Source organism: Lagopus muta, chromosome 15 (assembly GCF_023343835.1).
Source record: "Lagopus muta isolate bLagMut1 chromosome 15, bLagMut1 primary, whole genome shotgun sequence".
NCBI classification, from domain to species: domain Eukaryota; kingdom Metazoa; phylum Chordata; class Aves; order Galliformes; family Phasianidae; genus Lagopus; species Lagopus muta.
Genome location: NC_064447.1, coordinates 13,276,118 through 13,298,127, shown reverse-complemented (window position 1 = coordinate 13,298,127; position 22,010 = coordinate 13,276,118). Strand labels below are relative to the sequence as shown.

The window sequence follows — 22,010 nt, the reverse complement described above, 5'->3', positions numbered from 1 at the left end:
GAGAAAAAAGATACAATAACTCTATGATTAGAATCAAAGGTCCTATCCTCAAAGCAGATGACTTAAAAATTAAAAATTAAAAGAAAAAAAAAAAAGCTGTTCTGCATGAAGAGTCACTAACCTGGGGCAAGGAGCTCTAAATGCTGCTCTGATTGAGTTTACATGCGCACTTTTAAGGGTTGAATTTTAGAAAATCTTTGCTTCTATCATACTACTCCCAATAAATACCTGTTAATCTGAAACAGGATATCAAGTTTAGCATTCTTTAGAAAAGACACATCAGTAAAAACGAACACTGCCATTGGGAGCTTATGTGCAAAACGAGATGTTTGAAATTCGGTTCACCATCATAAGGGCATTCGGTACACACACTGCAAAATCCAAATCATTCCCACTCCAAACACTAGAACCAAATGCAAGTGCTGCAATTTGCATAATTTACAAGTCATTAAGAAATGAAAACTCCGTATTCAATTTGGAACGTGCGTCTCATCATCATACACCGCTAATACGCTGGCCAACAGATTTCAGGCATTTCTGCATTCAGAGGGTGTTAGTTTTTCACTATGCTGAAAACCTCATGAATTTTGATGACTGACTGTTATCCTACTGAGGCTGAACAGAGCAAAAAAAAAGATCTTGATTTTGTGCTGTAAGTAACACAGGGCCTTGCAACACAAAAGTGGCATTTCTAAGCACCTTCCTCCTCAGGGGCACGTACAACCAATCCCAGTTCATGCCAAAACAAGGGTTTGATGGCCATGCAAAGAATAATATTTACTACATACATACACTCAATGTTGTATAGACAACGATGGGAACACAACAGTTTGTAACCTGGCAATTCATTCATGCATTATTATGTGATGTTTGACCTCAGAAATCAATAATAATGAAACAAAAGCAGAGGCGATGGAACTTGAGATTTCAGAAGCTGAAGTATTAGCACCCTCCAAAAAAATAAAAATGAAAAAATAAAAGAAGGCAAGAAAAGGAAGTAGCTCAAGAATGTAAGATGCTGATGGTGATGTGGAGCTTAAAGGAAAAATACCAGCAGGTAGAATTATCAAAGCCAATCAAATCTAATCTCTTTGCAGCCTTGAGGTAGCAAGTGTCAAGATTTTGAACAGTGATTAAGTTGAAGTGATGGTATTTGATTAAGTTTTCCAGTACTTGTGCTATTAGGGTGTTCAGCATATAGGTCCTACCTGAATATCAAATAGTTCCAGTAGGTTTTATGTTGGTTTTAACTTTTTTCGTTTCCGTTTTTTACCTGATTCCCTAGGCCTTCCTGTTAACATAAGGGCAGGGCTGGTCAAAAGCCCCAAGGTAATGCATTTTGTTGAACACTGAAGTCATAAATACTCAAGCCGTTTACATTTCAAAGAAATCTCATTATCCTTTGCACTAAAGAAGTAACTTCATAACATCTGATTTGACATTCGGTTTATAAAGTAATTACACAAAAGTAAAGAAATAATAAACGAAGCTGGCATCGCATGCGTCATTACGAAGATCCATCTAGCATTACTGTTACCATGCTGTACTCAGTACACACTTGCAGCTCTGTAGTTAAGCTATTTTCAGCTCACCATCCACTTGCTGGTACAAATTTTATTCCCATCAGTTATTAAATCCTAGAAAACTGTATTCTTCCATTAAATTTCTACCCCATTTTTCGCACATAATTTATCTAACCAAACATTTTTTTCCAAATGCAAGACAGAAAAAAAAAATTATATACACAAAAATAACCATTTAAAACGTGTTTTTGTCTACTCATAACTCAACCTAGCTTGAGCTGAAACACTCTGCTTAGATCATAAATCAGTGTCAAATAGAAATCACAACAGAGGCCTATCGTTGCTTTTATACAAATTCTAATTCTGCTGTTCAGAGCAGCTGGAGCTGGCATTTCCTGAGGCCAGGTTTAACGCCTCCATGCCAGAGAGGCAGTCCTTACCCAGACACCTATGAAATCCATCACCACTGAGCAACTTTCTTCCTATATTTACTTGCTCTTTACTGACACTGATTTTGGGGCTGAGTCTACTGTAACCCCCTAAGCTCCTGGAAGAGGTGAAAGTGAACTTTTGCAGTGACTTTAGTGGGTTTCCTGAACATGTTTCAAGTCCTGCATTACACCTAGGAAGAGGATCTGAGCTAGTAATTTCAGGCACTTTATGAAAATCACATTGGAAATAAGTACTTCCCCACATGACCTTCCCCAGGATTATTTAAGTTTTGTCTTGAGAGGGCGAGCACACATTTAACCTAACACTGGCCAACGAATTCTTGACTACGTGCAAGTAAGAAAACAACAGAAACAGGCACTGTTGTTTCAAAACTTATTACTTCTGAATATAAAATTTACTCCTCAGTGCTTTATATTCGTTTCGTATTTTCCCCAAGGTCAAGTAAATCTCAGCCTTAACTCTGTCTCCACAAAGTCCAAAGAAATTAGGCAACAGAGTTCACCAATAAGCTGCAACAGGACAACCTTTAACTTAATTAAGCAAGACCTGAGCAATATTGGGCATTTCCTTTTATTTAAAGTCTAACCTAATGAGAATTGACAGAATTTAAACTTCAAGTCCAAACTTTTTTATCTAGCACAAACTGCTTCTAATTTTGCATCTCCAACACCCAGGGAAGTAGCTGGGGCTCTACTGTGTTCACTGGAAGCAAGATTTGCTTTACATTCTTTACTAAAATAAAAACAAGTTCTATATGAAATAAGCATTAATGCAAAAATAAAAGGAAAACATACCAGTTTCTTCTTCTCTATAATCTGAATTAGTATTTGTTGATGTACAGGTGCATTCCATATGCTCTTCTAATCTCACCAGAACTTCTTTTAATTTTGGCTTTTTTCTAACATATTCCACTTTTGCCACCTATAAAATACGATGAGGTATGTACTGAGACACATTAACATAGTTCAGGACTGAAGACAGATAACTATATACCTCTATTTTTGAATGAAGCCAAACCCACATAAAATGTTAGCATAATAATCTTCTTTTATCTTAATTGTGCATCATGTAACCACTTATTGCACAGGCTATTTGTTTACTCAAGTTCAGCACTTTGAAACAGTTTTCCCCCAAGATAAAATAATTTCCCACTCATTTCATTTTGATGTTTCAGGCAACTCAGTTTTCACATATATCACAATAAACTTATATAGGAACTCTACTCGGCGTTGGTTCTTGCAGACTGCCACTTTCAGCATGCTGTTCTGTACATGTTGACCACTGCTCTTAAGCTGAAGGCTACCAACAAAGGCATTCAGTTAGATCGTAACACATTTTCTAGATCACAAATCATTGTCTTCAGAGTCCTCTGGAAGTAAAGTACTCAACCCTTCACAGACCTGCATCTGAGTATCAGCCTAGAAAGCAGTAATCCCAGTTCTACTCATTCCTTGCAACGACCCGAGACTTGCTTACAAGACCTCCCACACACTGTTGTTAGGTCCAAGGGAACTGCCACATGCAAACCAGATCCAGCCTTTGGTTCTTGTTGTGAAAGGCTAGCAGGTACGCTGCTCCTCTCTGATCCATCCAACTGCTTCCAACTGCACTGCCCGACTTTGTGCTACAACACTGTCACCCTTTACAAGAGAAGTCTGGGGGGCAAGGCGAGGTTGGATAGCAGCATGTTGGAGAAGCAGCAGATCTCGATGCAAAGTAAACCAACACAAAAGGACACTGAGGTTGAGGAACACTGAATGCGAGGAAACCTGAACAGTCCATTGCCAGCAGGCAGGGCAGGAACACAGTGCAGGCAACAGGAGCACCGCTGGGCTGGGGCACTGACACAGATAGGTTGTGAGGTGCTGGGCATGGGGTTGTGCTGAGAGCAACAGGCACGATGGTCACAACCAGGCAACAGAAAATGGCATAGAGTGGGAAAAGAGCCCTAGACAGTACCTAAATTTAGTTTACATTTGGGTTGAGTAGGGTGGCAACCGTTTGCTTAAAATGGTAAGCACTGAAATGAAATCATGTCTCCTCAGTTCTACTAGTGATCTGTCTACTGCTTGACAAAAAGGACTGCATCATGCCTGTCCCAGCAAACAGGAACTTAATACAGGTATGCATTATAAATGAGATAGGTGAGGGAGCAGAAGGAAGAGAGAGGCAGATTGCCTGTAGAGAAGTTAAATGACAGAGCCAAAGGGTCCAATCCAAGCAAAATCCCCTAAGCAAAACATTCACTCTCTCCTTGTAATGGTTTACTGGTGTGCTTGGCAGGGTCTCAAAGCTCCAAAATCAACCTTCAAACCATGAAAACCATTCCCTGGCCCTCCCCAAAATGGAACAACAGCCTCAAAGAACGAGAGTGGTGGCTGGAAAAAACATCACATTCCCAGTTCCCAGAAACTCTCTTGGCTCTTTGGATGTACATAAACTACCAGGGACCTCTGAATGACAGTAACAGAAGCGAGAGCAAAATCCTGGCCTTGTTAAAGTCAATGGGAGGTCTGCCATTGCTTGCACAGAGCCAGGATTTCAAATCCATGTTTTGGTCACCGCCTCTTCTGTCAACAGGATCTGGAGACCATTTTCATTTATCCAGCAAACAAAAGTTGCGGAGAGACAGATACATTAACTAAGATGTCCACATTAAAGGTATCTTCAAAAACTCTCCTATCTCCATATAAACAGATTAAGAGCTGGCCATGGCATAAAAGAATGCTTTAGGCTGAAGATTAACAAAGGGTCAAAGCAGTATGCTTCAAAATCTGTCAGGACCCAAGTCCAACAAGTCCTTGAGTGTGAAGACATGAAAATGTATGGTGCAACCAAGTCATCTGGCATGAAAGGATGACTAATCCTTAAAATTTACAAAAACAAACAGTAATTGAGACACCTTCATCACCACAGACAAAGAAAGAGACCCAGCAATCACAGAACGGCTTTCAGATCTGCCATGCTTATTACAACTGTTGTAATAAATCAGCTTGAAACTTACACACAACAAAAAACATTTTGAAGTCTGTCCCTGTTTTGCTTTGTTTGCCAAACTGAAAGTTAGATGCAGTCTCTGTGGCTACTTGGTACCAAACAACATTAGAAAAAAAGAGCAAAGAAGGTGATGCTTTGAATGATAGGATCATAAAGAATTCAAGAAGCAGTTTCTATCTCTGGGTTTTCAATACACTGTAGCTACAGTACAGTCCAGCATACGTTTCACTGCCCTACTTCATGCGAGGCAAGTTGAAGGAATGATGTTTTTTAGTATGCTGTGAACATTAAAACTGCAGCAGCACACACAAGAGTTAAATTGCCATGCTTGTGTCATCTCCTAGCACCTGCTGCCAATTAATGCCAATCTAAAATGATAAAGGCTGCAGGTCAGATTTTCAGTGGCTATAAACAGGGATGGCTATGCTAATAGTGTGGGATTTGGCCTTTTGTTACTGTCTGTTTTCTGCTTCGTATTTTTGTCCCTGGTGTTTATCTTGCACACTTACTGCCACATGTAATACCAACTGCTTTGATGGCCAGTCCTCAGCAAACCACTCATACCAACATCAGCTTCTTCTTCTTGTCATTAATGCAACAGAACTAAAAACCACACAACCTCAAATCCCTCCAGAACTGAAGATTACTATATAAGGACTAACAGGGAGAAAGAAGACAACAGACTAGCTTGGCTAAGTGGTGTGTAACCAATGGTACTGTACTTGATTCACAGCAGAGCCTGCGTATCATTCCACAGTATGGTGTGGTGGTTAGGTTAAAATGAAAATAAAATCTGAAAAACGTATGTGGCCCTATGAAATGTCATGGAAACACCTCTCCTAGAGCTTCTGCAGGAGAGAGATCAATGAATGACAGTGGGATGAAAACAGCACTGAAAGCAGCAGCATCCAGAACTGCCCTAGCACACAGCTGACAGTTACCACGGCATGGAGCTTGCATGGAAATGTCAGCGTAGAAACTTCCTAACAACACACAGAGCAGCAAAGCTCATAAAGCTGATGGCTAAATACAGGATGGGAAATAAAACCAAAAATGATGGACTGAGGGCACTGCCTGGGATTAACCAGTTCTCCCATATTCCAGCACCTCACAACTCCTTCTTTTCCGCCCTCAGGTCTGTGAGGAAGATGGAGGTCTACAGGGCATAAAGGCACTGGAGGGGCTCAGCAGGGACCTGCCAAGTCCCTGCATGCTGCAGGGATGGCAGGATGGGCACAGTGCCCGCCAGGAGACATGCTGCCAGCTGAGCAGCGCTGCCCCAATGCACGGAGGCGGGCCGCCCCACAGCCTGGCTGCCACTCCATTAAAACTCCATTTGCAGGGCACTCAGCCAGCCCAATCCCCAAGGGAAGCTCTGCATGGACACTCGGGGATTGCTCTCCTTGCACAGAGCGAGGCGCTGGGTGCTGCCACTGCTGTGGGAATGGGGGAAGCCCAGGCAGGGCAGCCCTGTCACCGTGCCATGGCAGCAGGATGCTGGGAATGCAGCCCCCAAAGGCATGAGAGGCTGAGATTGCTGTGGGGCATGTTGGGAAGATGCTAGAACACTTCACTTGGTTTGGACTGGGGCTTCCCTTGTTTCTTCCGTTCCTAAATTGACCTTCGGTCTCCCTGTCAGCTGGTCCTGCCTGCCACCAGCAGTAATCTTCTGTTAGGTCACAGCTAAAATCAAAGTGCTGCTTACCCTACTGATAGAAGGGGTCACTGAGGAAAAACGTCCTTAAGGCTGCAGACATGACACACAGCCATTTCACGTGCACACACCACTGGGTGCTGGGCAGCTCTGCTGAATACCTTCTGTGTTTTTGTCCTTCACAACCTCTCAGCAGCACCCAAGCGACAGCTGAGGAGCAGCATCCCTTTTCTCCAGCTCCCTTTCCCCTGTATTAATTTACTGTATGAACATACTAGGTTAAATTTCCTCCATCAGCTCAGTGCTGAATACTCAGAAATGGCTGAAGTTGTTATGGCTATGGCCCAAGGAAAAGCAGAAAGAAGAGCTGAGGTGATTTATGTCATTTCTGTGTTTAGAAATGAGCATTGCTGCAAACAACAGTAATACTCAGCTTGGCTACTCATCATTGTAAGCAGGATTTGCTCTGCAATATTAACTGTTTTCTGCCACTCTGACCAAAAATGTGAATAATAATTGTGCTGAATATTACAAGAAACATCCTGGCAAGACTCAGTTCAGAAACCCCCAAAATAAACTGCAGTTCTGTACTTGGTAAATACGTGATCTTACTGTGCAGAAGCAACAGAATCTGCACATGCTGCTGAAATGCTTTTGCAGACAGAAGAAGAAATATATCTGTAACAGATAACAACACCCCTCCTCACCAATCCTTGTTACCATTTCTCTATCAGAAGGATAGAACTGCAACTTGTTCCTTCCTATCAAAGGGCAACTCCCAGCCAGGTACTTCATCTCAATCAGATTGCTGCAGTGCTGTTTACAGGTACAGCTTGCTGAGCAGAGCACTTTAGGACCAGAAGCTGAGCTCTCTGGAGCTCCCCATGTTACAGGGCAGGGGAACCTTCCTTCCACTGCTCCACCCAACAAAGGGGAAACCTCAGAGAACTTGTTCTGGGGAAGTCATGTCACCAACCCACACCACCAACACCCCTGGCTTGCAGTCTCCCTGCAGCTCCAGTTCCATGAGCCCAGTAGCAGTATGCTGGCCACCTGAACATGGCTCTGTGAAGGCAAAGTGAGGACATTCTGAAACCCTATAGCCTTCAAGTCGTGTCCCCAAGAAAGGAATGCCCCAGTACAAGCCCCTCCGCTGCTCCTCTCACACTGCTTCAGCTGTTTCTTAACCTTGAATACAGAGGCCCTCAGTAAAACAAAGAAAACACCCTCTGCTTCAGCCTGTTAGATGATGCAAACCCACTTGCTGACCTTTCTGGGTGAACATTTCTCTAGTGTGAATGGGCCAGCTATGATCTCACTACCTTGTCAATGAAGAGGAAGTGGGGAAAGCCTTTTCAATGTTTAATCAAAAGAGGGCTTTTATGCAGTCTGACATCAGGGGAAAATACAAGACAGCTTTCCAACCACATTGTAGAACAGCTGAGAGGCTCTCCAAGAACTCTCCCCCTACCTTTCCAGCGACCCTTACTCTGGGCCAGCTACTTAATGGCATGAGCAGACATTCAGCTCAGAACGTCAGATTGACAAAAAGCTCATAAAACCATCAATTATATCAAAGCTACAAGAGGATATGACTCTGGAGGGCATAAATATGGATCCTGTTCAGAGATTTCTGGTGTGACAGTGGGGTCAGCCTACAACCTTTACAATGAACATCCTGTTCCTGCTTGACCTCTTGTCCTCCCCCCTCCCCTCCCCCTTCTACTTAATGACTATTTGGAGCAGTCGTGGAGTTTTGGGGGGAAAAAAATGTCCTCCAAAGCTGACTGACGTATATTGATATCGCTGGTGGCAATATATTTACACAGCCACAAAGAGCAGCTGCTCAGCTGAGACTACTTTTAGCTTGCGCCCTATTAAAATGAATGCAAATCTAAAAGCACTCAAAGCATTATCAGAGCACTGAGTGCAAGACTCTGTGTGCTGGGAAGCAGCCCCAGCAGCGACATCCCACCAAGGTGCTGCCAGTTACAGGCTGCATCCTTGAGGCTTCTAGGGAGCCCCTGGGGTCCCTGAGCAACTGAGGACTGCAGTATCTCTCCCCCATGCACTGCAGGGACAGGTCACAAGAACAGGGCTACTCAGTCCTACCACAAACACCAACACGGTTCACAGTACACAGGACAACTCCTTGCTGGCCATCTCCAACTGCTTTATATCTATTACTTGCGACACAAAATTAATTGGAAGCTGAACCAAACCCAAAAAGTAACAGCACTAGATATAACAATGAAGCACTCAGCTGTTCAGCTCCTATTACAACTGCAATGCTCCAACTTCTTTGGTTTGCACTCAGCTCTTAGATATGATTCCAGTTTTATCCCTCATTTTTCATCATTGCTGCAAAGCCCCCACACAGGGCAAGCAGACAAGCAGCAAGCAAGTGCAAATAGAATTGCTTTTGTAAAAAGTGAGGAAATCTTTTCAGACGTTTCTCCAGCTTATCTGGATGTAAAAACATTTTTCAGATGCTCAGAAAAGAAGTCCTGCTCAGACGCCTGCCTGCGTGTATGAAAAACTTCACATCGACCCAGATGCCACACTTTGTGTTTACAACATACGTGGGTTAACAGCACCTTCCTCAAGAAGAAATCCATTCCAAGTAGAGAGATCAGAGTGTTGGACTGGGCAATTTCATGTTCAAGAACGTGGGTTGGTTTCTTTCTTTCTTTTTTTTTTTTAAACAAATTCTGCTCTTAAAATACTCAAAGCAACACGAACTCAGAGCTTTAGCAGTGTAAGTGCTAAGTCTAATCTCCTACATGCAGATGTAAATCAACATTACTTGTTTAAACACTGATAAAAATTAGAACAGAGTGAAGCCTAATGAACACAAGAAATATTTCACATAGTATTTACTGGAAAATTGCAACAGGGATTTTGTCTAATGAGTAAATACAGCATGAAGCCGCTGAGTCTTCTATCCCTGGGGTAAGATAATTTGAAACACATTTTTTTCAGATCAAAAGTGTTATGTTGTCAAATATAAAAGCCCAATTTAGGCTGCATAATATTTAATTAAGAAAACAGCATTCCACACTGAGATGTTGTTTTTTGTTGGGTTTTTTTTGTTGTTGTTTTTTGTTTTTTTAAGTCCAATGCCCCTTGAGTCATTTTATCTTCTTAACTGTAAGATTTGCACAGTGCGAGATCATGGGAAAGACACAATTAACTTTATTTTCATTACTAAGAGAAGAAAAAACCTGAAGGGAACCCTGTGGAAACCAAATCCAAACCCAGGATTTTCCAGCAATGGTGCCATTTGAAAAGGCCCTTGGCTCACTCAACCAGAGAGGAGCATAGCAGCCAGCCCCCTTACTAAGAGGATGGGTGTTAAAGATCCAGACCACACAGAACAGGCCACGACACCTGAAGTTCCTACACTTACGAGGAGGTTCTCAGGGCTCTGCAGCCCCGCTCTGCTCACCTTGACACTTCTGTGATGTATCCGTGAGGGCTGGCATTTCACACTGCTGGTGTTGCAGCAGCCAGTGCAGCGCTTCACCTCCACACACGGCGGCCATATCAGGAAGTTGGCCGAGGTGGGATCAATCTGACTCCGAGGTATCTCATATATCACCGTCCGTGTTTTGCAGACAGCCGGGATGGCTTCCTCTGTGAACAGAAGAAATGCACGCTTCCAGGTGAACAGCTGCTCTCACCTCAGAGCACCCACCTAGCGCACACTGCCGATTTATGAGCGGCATCCTTAGCCCGGGGCGAGGCACTTCTCAGCACCCAGCACTTCCCAACACGCCGGTGCCGAGCACTGTTTGCCTACCACTGCACTGTGGGTGCTGCCCTGGGGGAAAGCTGGACTTGCTCCCGAAAACCCAGCCCTAAAATGCATGATGACAAAGGCTCGGCTTCCAGCAAGCTCGGAGTATATATATATCACTAGGTAAGGCAATCCTGGCTCTTTAGAAGCGACAGCAAGAGGCTTCCCTGCCTTAGCCAGTTCTCCCATACAGCCTCATAGCAACTGCTGAACAGCAGCTGTTATTTTATAGTATTGGGGCAATCACTGCTCACATATATTATCACACCAACATGCAGTACCTGGCAAAGGCAGCCACAGAAGCTGCACTGAGGTTATTTTTAATCACACTCAAATTGGCTGAGCTGGGAAACAACCCGTGCCAGCTTGAAGCTTCTGAGTCTTGAGTTTCCACTTCCACAACCTTAACATCCTCATATGGACTCTGGTCCACACGCCATCAGTGGGCAACAGCCATTTTGTTCTAATCGAAAGTTCTGTGCAAAGTTCCGTGGTTTTATTTCATCTGTTATTTTTGAATAAGGCAAAACCACAAGAGTAGCACGACTGAGGAACCTGCAGTGTCATTTTCAGCTGAACAAGTTCACTTCTAGGTTCAGGTAAGGTGAGCTTGTCCCTGGCAGCTTCAGCCACACGAGCACCAGAACAAGAGGAATCATAGAATCATAGATTGTTTGAGTTGGAAGGAACCTTTAAAGGTCATCCAGTCCAACTCCCCTGCAACAAGCAGGGACACCCTCAGCTCAGTCCCTCTGCACTGCGTGATTGCTGTCGTGAGAAATCCAAACCCCGCATCGTTCTCAACCCAGGGACTGCCTAGGAAGTCAAACCGGTAATTTAAAACGGTCCAGAAAATAATAGCAATCTCAGGGATAGCTCATTTGGTGGTCAGCTCTCTGAAGGCAGCTTGGATGTTTTGCCTTTGAGTGGAAGCAGTGATAGCTTCGGGTCATACGGGGCAGGGAACTGTAATTCTGCCTGCACTTCTTCAGTTACTCCTGAAGCACAAGAAGTTCAGGCTTGGCCTGCACTGTAACATGAAAATCCAGGCCTGGCTTTTAAAGAGGTATGTTTTGGTCATCTGAACAGAGTGAAAATTCTTCTTCTCAATCCCCAGTGCCACGAACTTGACAAAATTAAAGGGTCCAATATAGCAAGGTAGCTGGCAACTCCTCCACGTTATTGAGCATACACAGTTCCCACTGACTGCTATGGAGAGGTATCCAACACCCTGCAGAGCAAGGTGCCAAGTGCAGCAGACTGTTTCAGAACCGCTGCTCTCCAGAGGCATTCAGTGTGACGAGCATCTTGCCAATTCCCACTGCAAATCCATGAGACAGCATGCTGTGCTACCCACTGCGGGCAGCCACAGCTCCGTGTTAGAATGCATTGACTCTGAATTACCCTAAATAGATAAGAACGTGGATGCTTTCCACCGCCAAGTAAAATGGTCAAACAGGTCTAATCAGATGAACAAGCGCTGCTTACAAAAACCACCCTCACATTCCTTAGCATCCCTTTAACGGGGGATCTGGACTTGACTGGATTGCCTTCATTAGTGTTTAATGAGAAAAAAATCCCCTGTAAACATGCCTGGTGCTCAACACAACGACGAAATGAATGTCCCAGTGTTTCCATCAATGGCTTTTAATTTTTCGGATAAACTGTTTTTTCCTTTTGAATAAAGAGTCAAGCTGTTTCCTTTTGTGGAGCTTCTGTACTGAAAACCCTACCAACTGTTGATGTTTTTTTTAAAGCAAACGGCTGTAGCTGTTCCCCACACTATGAATTATACATTGAATATCACAGCGTTTTCTAACCAAGGTCTAGCTTTGTAACATGCTGCAACAGGAAAGTGAATGTAAAGAATTTGTGCTCGTCTGTCTGCTACGGCCAGCCTCCACAAGACAGATTCTCAGGCAGCAGCTCATTTTGTGCAAACAGAAAAGCAGAAGCTAGAAATGGCCTTTTTTTCCTTTTTGTGCACATCCCATTCTTCCAGTGAAACGCCCTGCTTGGCTGACCAAAAACACCCCTCTGTTCTTCCTCCCCGAGTACAAACAGCTTGTTTCTTACCAATGCTTCTTTTTCTGCGAATGGGCACAGGACGGTTCTCTTGCACATGTTTAGCAGAATGAACACTATAAGACCTCAAGTTTGCCTCTGAAACATCATCATATCCTGAAAGAGGAAACAAAGTATTAAACCTCAGCACCGTTATTAGCAGGAAAGTTGCTAACAGTGCTGTTCCATACATATAAAACTGCACAAGTCCAAATTGTGCTGCAATTAATGGAACTCAATTCCTATCAACACAAGGGTATAAGGCAGGGAAGACATAAACATGAAATGCCACATGTAAGCATGCACAGCACAATTCTGACACCCGTTTTACTGAAAGCCCCCCCCAAAGCATGCACTCTGTGATACAGAACTGCATCTAAAGCGAAACACATGCACTTGTTATGTGAAAGGCAGAGTAAAACTTCTCTTACTGGAAAGGTGTAGAAATAAGATCAACAGTATTTCATAGGAAATGTTTCTTATGAGAAGTTTAGTGAACTCTGGCATGAGGCTACAGTAGAAAACAGTGCTACACACCCAACAGCAACAATGCTGCCTCTGTACATTTTCTCTAGCTTGGTTTCCACGACTGTACCGGGACAGAATCAAAAGCACAAATAACTAGCGTGGCTTTCCTTTTAGCCTCTCCATTGCAGAACAAATCCCCTGTGAAGTATCCTAACCTTTGGAGGGGCATCTGAAGCTACTGCAAACTCTGGGACTGCATCCAGGCTCGTCTTGTTCCCTAAATAAGCCTACCACATGGGTTAAAGGGCCATGAGAAAAAGCAAAGACTGAAAACTTGGCATTTAATTTATCATTAGAAAAACAACAAAATAACTGCTACAACTATTTGGTTTTGTTAAATGAAGCAGTCCAGGTCGCGTCCCATGCAGTGGGGTTCTGAAAACAGCAAGCACAGTCTGCAAACAGTGGGTCAGGCAGACGTAAGCATGCTGAGGACTGCGTGCAGAGTTCAGTACAGCAAACTAAGATATTTAGCACTCTGCTTCTTGGAGTGCCCTCCATAATGTCAATGGACAGTTTCAAGGTTTTGCTGCCGGTTCCAAAGAAAACAGCCAAATACACCAAAAAAATGTAAATGGTTTGTACTCAGTTACGCTCTCTCCATGTGAGCAATGCCTACATCCCTCTGTCTTCTGCACTGTCACGCTCCCTGCTTTCAGTTCACCTTGCACGCACAGCTGCCTGTGACTCTGCAAGCAGCTTTGACCTCTGCTTTATTAGTAACACTCTCCCTAAGGGCATGCCCTACACGTAAACCTGCTTCTTCCCTTTGGCCTCCAAGAAATCCTTCCCTAAAGAGATGCAACTCATGGAACAACCTGCAGAGTTGGCTAAGACACAAAGACAAATGTCTCCAGCACCTTAAGAAGAGCTCTATGCCTGAGCATATACCATCACTATTTGGAAAACAGTACTGTATGTAGCTGAAACAAGATTAAATGAGAGTAAAAAAAAAAAAAAATAGGGCCAGGAAGCCCCATCAATCTGCTTTTCCTCATCAGCAGAACAGATCCTTGTCTGAAATAAGTCTGTGAAATCCAGAGTTTCAATCTACCAGATAAGTAGGCTCCTTCCACCAATGCAGAGCACTTGCTTCCCATTGACTGCAGTGAGAAATTTTGGAACCAAACAGATTAGCTGACTGTGGGCCTTATTTGCAATCCCAGCCCTGTAATGTAACATAGCAATGACTAATGCATTTTATTTCTGCTTTTATTGCACCCCATACTCCACAAAATTCATCTGTGGGGTAAACAGAATGGCTTGCCTGAGATCCCACAGGAAGTTTGCAACTGCGCTGGGGAACGGAGCCAGGTCTCCTGCATCCCATTCCAATGGCAGCGAGCCATCCACCTGACCCCAAATGCTGTTATGCAAAATGAGGATCCGTTCTGATCTTCCTCCAGCCTTTTTCTGCTTCCTAACGCCCAGCCACCCAACACCTTAATGCTGACGTCCTTCTTGGCAAGTTCAGGTTGTCACAGCCTCTCCCTCGCTTTGAGGCAATGAAGTGATACTCAGAAGAAAGCAGCAGGAACGCTGCTCAGTGTGAGATCTAAGCAAGGCTCAGAGCAAGAAGCATCTCTGTGCACACTCAAACAGAGTTTAAAAAGGATTAAACACAACACTAATGCTGCTAACCCTAACTGCTCAGTGGGCATAGCCATCTTGCTGAAAAGAGAAGCTGCCAGTGATGCCAGCCTGAGCCACAGGTCCTAATCCTTTATTCAACACGCTGCCATAGCTTCCTTTTAGCATGACTGATTCCTTGCTTTCTTGTTTAAAGAAAAGAGTAAGACTAAAGGAATAGTATGATCAGTTAACCAATATGTTTAGCCATGTGCTTATATCTAACTGCTCAACTCAGCTGCAATTAGCCATATTCCATCATCATGTTTATAAAGCAAAATGACATGTCGAGGAGCATGTGTTGCTTATAAGACGACTCCTAAGGTGAAGAAGGCCTCTGGCTCATGCTGCATCTCACTGTCTCACTACATATCTTAGGCATGTATATCATTTTGTAAGTTCACATCTCGTTGTGGTGGTTAAAAAGAAAAAATTTAAGCAGCTAGCACAGCAAAGTGCCAAACAAGTTCCAGTCAAACCCCAATGCATTATGCAACACAAATTGTATTATTTCTATCGCCAAAGCAATGATGCTGCTTTTTTTTCTTTAATAAATAGCATTAAGGAGCCCATGGTTGGTGTCAGACAACACTGTAATGCTAAAGGCACTCCTTCTCCTCTTGACCCCCACTGGCATTTCGGAGCAGTTCCATTTCCCAATGAAGCCCAAAGAAAAATCACTGCACTGAAAAATCAGAAAGACAGTTTTGGATTCCATATATCACTCTAAACAGGCAGACAGAAGATTTTATTGCACTTCATTAAAGCAACGATGCTACAGTAATTACAAATGACTCTCTCCAGCCTGACTTTAAAGAAACCCAATGCCTAATCTACAACCTGCCAGAAAGATTCCTCAACAAATCACACCTTAATTTGTATCAGTTTTTTCCACCAATGTATTGACTTGGGAACACGAAGTTGCAGGACAAGGTCTTCCAGCTCTTAGCAAAGAAAATGGGGGTTTATGGGTGCTGAGCACCTCACAAAAAGGGCCTGAGAGTAGAAAGCTCAGGAATGGGCAGTTCTTCACTTAGAAATTGAACGCTGCTTGTCACTAAGCAAAGATGGAGGATGCTGCACTGTGCCAGATTAATTAAGTTCTTTTTTAACATTTTAATAATGAAAAAAAATGCTTTTCATGGCAGCTGATCAAGAAATTTCTCCGTAATCTCTCACGTACTGACAACATGTCAATGCTGGGTAGAAAAACTCTTGCAATCAGCCTTGGTCAATCCATTAGCGTAGCTGAAATTGTTCTTTTTTGTCAGCCTGGCATTTTTCCACGAGGTCATGGAGTATAAATCACAGAGCTCCTGCGACACTCTGCCAATACGTGATTAGTCTTCTCCGAAAAAAAGCAAGTGGAAAGCATCCTGAGACTACTGTTACTTTATATTTGTCATTTTATATTTTCACATTGCCATCTCCTTCCTGAGCAACTTTATGTGCGAGGTACAGTCACCAACATAAGCAGCCCTAACACGAACCCTTCTAGATGTCACTTGGATGCACATCCAAGAAGAGTAGGTCCAAGATTTCTAGTACCACCTGCAGGAGCTGGGGAAATTCTCAGCCTCCCTGCTTCCAGGAATTTGGTGTAAGGTACAATAAAGCGAAATGGTCTGTCTTACAAATCGGTCCTAGAGCCAGAAAGCCCTAGGCAACGTCAATCTGTTTGATCTCCTTTCTGACTGATGCAAAATATGCCCTCCTGACATTCAAATGCAGAAATAGAGGCCATTAAGTTTTCAACTTTGATCTGTTAAAGGAAATGTAAGTAGCAGCCTGCAAGGTCCTGTTTTGTTTAGGTTGGTTTTTTCCTCTTCTTAGATGGGATCTGCCATCTGTAAGGGAAGAGGAGATCCTCCACCTGCCTCAGAGAAGCGCAGGAGGCAGACGCCCGCCTCTCATCATGCTTAAGAGGTGCAAGGCAAGCTAACATCACATTGTAACATCTCTAATTGGTGCACCACCCCAAAAGCCACAAAGTCAACAGAAGGTTTTCCAATAGACTGAGCACTGGGACGCAGCCCACAAACCATTCGTTTAGAAGTTCCTCCATCAGCACAGAGCTGCTCTGCCAGTTCTTACTCACGGGCCGCCCCATTCGCGTGGCCTAAGCTGACCCTGCGGTTGATGCCCTTAAACCATGCAGCGAAACACACTCAGCCCAGCTTCCCCAGGCAGGGAGAGGACTGGGGAAGTCTGTTCCCAGCAGGAGGCAAACATAAGAGGTGATGAAATGAGCTCTGCCTCCCACAGGACAGATGGGAGAGGTGAAGCGCGAGGAGAGAAACCACGTTGCAAAGGCAAGGGGAGCTTTCAGAGGCGGAATGTAGGAAATGCCCCCGTTTTGGTGAGTTAGTCTGCTAGTAGTAAATCTGAACTCCGCACGCTGCAGCTGCCTACTTCCTGGGAGCGTGTGTGCTTTCTGTTTTAAATAAGGTCAGCTTCTGCTCTCCATCGTGCCAACGAACGCCCAGCACTGACTCACAACCCAGTGTTAACTCAACATACAAGGCTGTTTTCTGATGTGAACGCAGCGTTTTCGTGCTGCCTTTGCAGGGGTTTCTCCTCGGATCAGACATGCAGCACCAGGCTCTGACAAACTGGCCCGGATTGTCTTTTTGTGAAAACAATGATAGGCTCCATGTTGGGTAGTGTTTTTCTTTAAGTAATACGACAGATGGTCTGGGGGTGTCGTTTCTAATTTTATGAAGGGGGTTATCAGTCATCTCTGCGCTACAATATAGCGACCAAATCTGTCAGAATACAAGAAAAGCCTGCCCACTCTGACTTACAAAACTTACTTTCCCAATTAAAAATGCATGCTTTGCATGGCAGGAAAGAAAACGACTCTTCTTCCTTCGTTTTCCACAAGATTCTGCCTCGTTACTCAGTAATATCAGACATTTTCTGCGTGCATGCCCCATCCTGCAAACTCTTCCCATAGAAAATCATTCTTAATTCTCAAGTCCACCCACTGAATTTAAACAGGGCTACTCGCATGCAGAAGGGCTGGCAGCACCATGCACTGAAATGAAGAAGCAGATATCTGCTGGAGTGTTTAATTCTGTTCCTTGAGTCAAATCAGTACGTGCCATAAAGGAGAAATACAGCTACTGCACAGGCCCTCACCAAACCAGCCCTTCCCTAAACGCGACAGCCCTGAAGAAATACACACATTTCAGAAAGATCATCTCACCAACAGCATTCAAAACACAGCTGATCTGCTAAGCCAAGCCTGTATTACAGACAGTAAACAGGCCCAATCCTGTTAGCTGAAGAAAACACGGTAATTCCAATGTTGGATTAGTCACTCTGATAACCCCTCGGTAGGCATTACTCACGGCAGCAAAGACCGTGCCCAGAAAGCATACAGGCAGGTAGGAAGGAGCAGCGACTGCCTGTGGAGATCCAACCCTGCCTATGCAGCTCAGCACGCGTGCAAACAGAGCAGGCACAGGCTGAAAGGCCGAATATTTTATTTTTTAATATTGTTTTGAGTTCACGTCTTAAGGCATTACCATTTCACAGTGAAATAGTGAAATATGCATGCCTCGTTTCTCTAATGGTTTCTAAATTGACACGTTGCATGGAAACAGCAGAACGAAGCTGTAAACTCGCGGCTGACCTCTTCAGTTTTTGGTCACACATCCTCTGGTTAATATTTGCCACGAGGTAAATAATTCTTTTCTGAAATACATTTCTCTCCCCTGCTACACGCACTGATGGATTCAGCTCCCGCCACCACTTGTCTGCTTGCCTCAGTGGAGCCCTGTGAACTTTTGCTCTCTTTTAAAAATGAAGCACGGCCTATCTGCAAATGCAGATGTACTCTGGTAGCTACAGAGCACTGACTTAAATACAGCATTCCAAAACCCCAGCGCTCAGCTCCAGCCCTTCTGCAGCACGGCCCTCCTCTGATTTCAGCAGTAGCACACTTGTCTGGTCCAAAGCAGCATTCAGTGGGAAGATATGCACTGCATCCCCCTCCTCTGCTGTGAAAGCTTCTTTAATTGCACTGATGATGGAGCACTGCTCTCCAAAAATATTAAAGCAATGCCAACAGATCTGGTAATTACTAATTGGTCTCTACGGTAAAGTACTGCGCCAAGAAAGAAACACTCTCATTTTCAGTATAATGGGAAACTCTGCTCCCTAATCACATGAAAATTGAAAGCTATGTCTGTAAGACACTTTCCAAGCGTGCTGTCCTCCTGCTCCTTAACGCAGCGCTACACCAAAGGCGATGAGTTGCACTCTAGAAGGATCCTGCAACTCTGAATGAAGGTGACTGAACCTGGCACAGCCCTTACAAAAACACACAGCATATGGTTTAGAAAGAGATGGCCCCGTACCAACGCAAGCAAGAACTCATTCATTTCTCTCCATGTTTGCTCCTCAGAGCGATGCGGGTTTCCCTTGGGCACATCAAAGGCATCGGGTTTATTCTCTCACAACTAAGGCACGAAATCACCAGGAGCAAAGTGCATCCAGTGAAACCAACGATAAGCCAGCCGGCAGTCCTGCACCGCTCCGTCTGATTTACTGCTACAACGATCTGTTTGAACTGTACGTTCTCACTACACCCATTTGCATGCCTAATGATGCAGAAAATAACCCCGCGCTGTTTTCTTTTGGGGAAAGTGTATTTGTCAGGGTGAGCTCCATATGCACAGGTTCCTGCTCAAAATCAGCGCGGACGGTTTATTTTCCTTTTAATAAAGCCCAGCACTTGAAGAGACATTACTTCATTCATAAATATTGTTTCAAATATTTTAAATACCTCTAGGACAGTAGTTTAAAGATAACAGAGCAATGCAAGAACAACAGCAACCCGTACGGAAATTCTTCTCCGCCGAGAGACGGAGAGCTCTGAAAACACTCAGGGTCACCGGGTCCCTCTCCACCCCGAACCCCACGAAGTTTGAACTCCCGAGCGGCCCCGTGGCCGCCGCCTCCCTCGGCAGCGCAGCTCCCCGCGCGGAGCGGAGCGGTGCCTCCCCCCGGGGCGGCGGCGGCCGCCGGCGCGGAAGGAAGGAGGACGGGACTAATTTACCTACGGAGTCAATCTCCAGGAGGCGCTGCAAGTCGCGGATGCTGTGGATCTCGCTGTGCGCCAGCCGCTCGATCAGCTCCTGCGGGATCTCGGCCTCCTTCAAAGACACACACACACACACACACACACACCGCGGATCAGCGCGCAGCCCCGCGCGGCGCTCCGCGGCCGGGGGATGGGCACGGGGATTCCAAGAGGACGCGGGGTGCCGCGGGGCGCGTTTGGATCGAGCGGGGGAAAGATTCGCCCCCGGCTCCGCCGCCTGCCGGAGCGCACCCGCGGGGCTGCGCCACGGCTCGGCCGAGCACCTCGGCGCGGTTGGGCTCTGGGCTGCCGGGCTCGGTGCCCGCCGGAACCGCGCCGCTTCTCCCCGAGCCTCCCCCGCCCCCTCTGGGAGCCCACCCGCAGAGCCGCCCGCCGAAGTTTGCCCGAACGGGTTGAAAGTTCGCGGCGGCCCCGGCTCTACCGGAGCGGGGAGGGTACCGCAGCCCCGGGGCCGGGAAAAGTTGGAGCCGCCCCGCAGCGCCGAGCGGCGCGCAGCCCCCGCCCGACGGCACCTGTAGCGAAGCCCGGGACGCGGCCTCGCCGATCGGCTCCCCCCGGGCCTCAATCCCCGGTCTGCGCTCAGCTCGGGGTCTGCACCCAACCCGTGCCCGCACCCCGCTCGTGCCGTTCCCGCAGCGCTGCCGGCTGCGCTGCGCTGTGCGCCGCGGGGGCGGCCGCTGCCGGGCGGCTCCGCTCCCGCTCTGTTTGCAAATAACCGCAGCCCGTTTGTACCCGGGGGGCGTGAATCTCTCTATTATATATCCTATAAACATGTGGGTACGCATATATATCTATATTATTTTTTTCAAGCGCAGCCAACAGCCCCGGAGCGGAATGCACGGTCATTCCCCGTGCCGATGGCACGCACGAAATGGCAACTTGCTTTCTGCCTCGCGGGGCTGGGCGGGTGCCTCCGGCCGGGCCGAGCGCGGGGATGCCCGCGGGCCCCAGGTGGGCACAGCCGCAGCCCTTCCCCGCCCCGAGCCCCGGCTGCGGCGTCCCCCGGGCACCGAGAACGCGGCGAAGCTCTCGCACCTACCTCGCAGGAGGTAAAGGACAGGTAGCCAAAACCTATCAGCAAAACGCAAGCCCAGGTCCTCATCGCGGTCTAGTGCACTTTAGATACGGAGGAAAGGCAACGCTGATGGAGAGGAGCTGCAGGCCGGCTCCTGCCGCGCAGAAATTCAGTACCATCCCTCAGGGGAAAGGCAGCGGGGTGGCTTCGGGGGTCCTCCGCATCCAGGGTGGCTCGGGGCTGCCTCGGCGTGGCGGTGCTGGAATTACGGCGCTGCCGCTGTTTGTACGTTCCCCTCCAACGGGAGCGCGGCCGCTCTCCTTTCTGCCGCTCTCGCTCGCTCCTCTTGGCTCTTAGGACTAGACCAGCCGGTACTTCTGCATATTTGCTTAGATCAGACCAAAGTGAAACCCAAGGAGTCGATCCGGAGCGCAGCCGAAACGCCCATCACCTGTGTGGGGCGGCTCGCCCCCCTGGCGGGCGGCGCTGGGTCCCGCCTCCCCCCGCGGCCGCTCTGCGCCGGGACCGGCGGAGCTTTGGATTTGCCGGCGTCTCCCCCCGCCCCGCCGGGCCGCACTGCACCCTCTCCCCGCTTTTTTTTTTCTCGCAAAAAGGGCGAAAAATAAAATTACTGATACGGATCGAAACGTTTCTCTCTCTGAGAACGGTCCGCTCGGGGTTGAGATTTTAAAAAGGGAATTAATTAATGAATAATAGCAGCGATAAATCGGAGCAATACTGCGAGATCTCGAGGGCTGCCTTGGTGCAGTTCCTTCCTCACTTTGCACGGGAGAAAAAGGAAAAAAAAGAAAAGAAAAAAAAGAGGAGGAAGGGGAAAAAAATATATATATATATATATATATATATAATCTGTCTCTACGCAAGAAGATTTAAATCCCACGGGGAGCAGCGACGAACTGCAACTCCGGGCGGAGGGCGCACTCCGGGCTCGCAGCAGCCGGGCCTGTCTGCAGCGTGCGGCCGCCGGAGCGGCATTTAGCGCTGCGCGCTGCCAGGCGCCTCCCCCGCCCCTCCTCCCGGTACCCAGCCCCACCAACAAGTCGTGGCGTGGGGGCCGCCGGCAGCTGCAGCCTTGGGAGAGGGGTCTGCCCACATGCAAAAAGAGAGGGGGGGCGGGAGAGAAGGACGGGGGGGAAAAAAAAAGAAAAGGAGCCGGAACAGTGCCGGGGGTTGCGGGGCTCTCTGCGGCACCGGGGCGGGGGAGCTGCTGCGCAACA

General features: G+C 46.4%; 1 protein-coding gene across 9 annotated transcripts in view; it reads right to left on the bottom strand.

Moving 5' to 3' along the window:
* PDGFA (platelet derived growth factor subunit A) overlaps nucleotides 1-21,752 on the bottom strand; it is a 33,738-nt gene extending 11,986 nt beyond the window's left edge. For 4 of the 9 annotated variants that reach the window (XR_007379978.1, XR_007379979.1, XM_048961496.1 and 1 more), the window contains exons 1-5: nucleotides 20,797-21,752; nucleotides 19,713-19,809; nucleotides 12,503-12,607; nucleotides 10,076-10,263; nucleotides 2,771-2,897 (exon numbers count right to left, since the gene is read on the bottom strand). Coding sequence is in view for 5 of the 9 variants with exons in the window: in XM_048961496.1 (XP_048817453.1) it covers nucleotides 2,771-2,897; nucleotides 10,076-10,263; nucleotides 12,503-12,607; nucleotides 19,713-19,809; nucleotides 20,797-20,859 (580 nt within the window). In the remaining 4 variants the exon portion in view is untranslated. Of the gene's footprint in view, nucleotides 1-121; nucleotides 237-1,208; nucleotides 1,312-2,770; nucleotides 2,898-10,075; nucleotides 10,264-12,502; nucleotides 12,608-19,712; nucleotides 19,810-20,796 lie in introns of those variants that run through there. The other 5 variants (XR_007379980.1, XR_007379981.1, XM_048961497.1 and 2 more) reach the window with 5 other exon arrangements.
* Between the last annotated feature and the right edge of the window lie 258 nt (nucleotides 21,753-22,010).